Genomic DNA, 1,984 nt, shown 5'->3' on the forward strand with positions numbered 1-1,984 from the left:
CCCTGCGTCAGCGCCGCGCCCGCGGGCAGCTGCCCCGCCTGGATGTGGAGCATCGACAAGTCCGAAGGGGTTAAGATCTTCCTCGGGAACCTCCGCCGGTACAGCTCTTTGATTTTCATCTGGACAGCCGGGCTGCAGCCGGATTTCAGCAGCTGCAAAGCCTTTGTGAGAAGTTCGTGTTTCCTTCCACTTTTGTTCCTTCCAGCAAAGCCCAAGAGAACTTGTAATTCTGACACCCTAAAGCTCATAACCATATGCTGCAAGAAAATAAAACAACCACCGTTACAACCGCCGCGTGAGCAGACACAATCCCGACACAAGCCACGGGCTCACTAAGGAAGATGGTGGAGGCCTTAAAAGAGACACTGTCAAGTTCAAAGTTCCCCTTGTCATCCATAACTCATCAGTGGCAGAACTGTAAATATTTAGACTTGGTTTTAAATACTTTGCTTGGATCTGGAAACGCGAAAGGTCACGTTCACTTCCTTTTCGATGGGCGGCTGAGTGGTTTGCGAGACCCAAGCAGTCGTTTAACGACCTTCCCTTTGAATAAACGCTGGCAATTTCTCGTAGGGTCAAGCTCACGTTTAAACTAAAGCTTCTGTAACTCCCTGGGTTTAAAGCTCTTGCTTTAAGTCCCCTTCAGGCTGGCTTAGAAAGGCCAAGCCCCAGCACGACCTCAAAACTTTTCAGCCATCGCTTTTATTCTTTCACGTCAAAAATACACTTTAGGAACGCCCGGTTTGGGCTCGATGTTTCTCCAAGGAGACACATCAGACATCAAATCTGAAAAGAGATGTTGGTCATTAATGAGAAAGGCTGAAATTAAGGAAAAACGTACATCAGGCATCACTTCTAAACCTCAGCTGGCATCACTTATCAACCTGCCTCGTGAGGGGAGTCTCCCCAACAGCGACCTGCTTACTCTCACCAGTCCAACCAGCCTGACAGAGTTAAGTTGAAAGATGCCCAAAGAGGAGAAAATACAGAATTATTCCTGTTTCAGAGAGAAAAAAAAAAATCAAGAGGGTCTCAGAGACCTCTCTGCAGTCACACCAGCAAAGTTAGTAGCAGGCCTAAAAACTCGGCTCAATCGCGCCCGTCGTTCGCAAAATCGTCCTTCTGAACCCGCAATAGGATTTCAGAATTATATTTATGATTGCAGAGGGATGTCAGAGGGATGACAGAGCGCTAGGGAAGCACACACGTACCCGTATGTACATATTACAGCACAATCCTTCCTTTCACGCAAGCAAAAAAGGGTTAAACCTGGGATCAAGCAACCCCCCGACGCTCTCCCTTTTAAATCAGAAAGGGCACGCAGAGTTTCACCACGACTCTGCATCTAGAAACTTTTCCCTTCGGCCCCCAAAACGCAACCGATCCGACAGCAGACTTGTTCTCAAATTAGTTAACAGCCTCGTGGGGTTTGAATCCGTCATTTTGGTTCCACGGATGGGGCTTCACCTGGCTGCAGCAGAGCATCACGGCCGGGGGGAGAGGGTAAAGGTTGGCTTCTGCGAGACCAGAAATGCCAAAAACCTGCAATTCCTTCGCTCAAAAAGATGCAAAATAAAAGCTGAAACCTCGCGGGTTTAGCGAGAGGCGTCTTTTGCATTCGGATCGAGCCGCAAACCCGGCGGAGGGAATTCTCCTTCCAGAACTGCTGGTGGGAACATCTCGGCGTTACATCTTCCAGCCCAAGTTTTGTGGTTTTTGGGTTTTTTTGTTGTTTTGTTGTTTTTTTTTTTTAGAGTGACCCATAAACACCAAATTAAGCGGCGCATCGCCGCGACCTGCGGGTCAGGCTCACGAGATAGTTCATCGATCCTGGTCTACGCGCCGAGAGGTTTAATTCGCTGCATTAGGATCGCGTTACCCACACGCTGAAAACGCAGCGTCTCGGGGCGACGTGACAGATGTCCCGCTTCCCAGTGGGACAAGAAAGAAAAGAGGAGAGAAAAAAAAAAAAAAAGAAAAAAAA

At 48.4% G+C, this 1,984-nt stretch overlaps 1 protein-coding gene across 1 annotated transcript in view; it reads right to left on the minus strand.

The window, feature by feature from the left end:
• LOC113490609 (E3 SUMO-protein ligase PIAS3-like) overlaps positions 1-281 on the minus strand; it is a gene marked incomplete at its 3' end in the record, with an annotated part of 12,187 nt that extends 11,906 nt beyond the window's left edge. Inside the window, exon 1 of the mRNA XM_026867134.1 lies at positions 3-281. Within this exon, the coding sequence (XP_026722935.1) occupies positions 3-254 (252 nt within the window). The remainder of the gene's footprint in view (positions 1-2) is intronic.
• Positions 282-1,984: the final 1,703 nt, after the last annotated feature.

Source organism: Athene cunicularia, unplaced genomic scaffold, assembly GCF_003259725.1.
Source record: "Athene cunicularia isolate RWA unplaced genomic scaffold, athCun1 SCF_172, whole genome shotgun sequence".
NCBI classification, from domain to species: domain Eukaryota; kingdom Metazoa; phylum Chordata; class Aves; order Strigiformes; family Strigidae; genus Athene; species Athene cunicularia.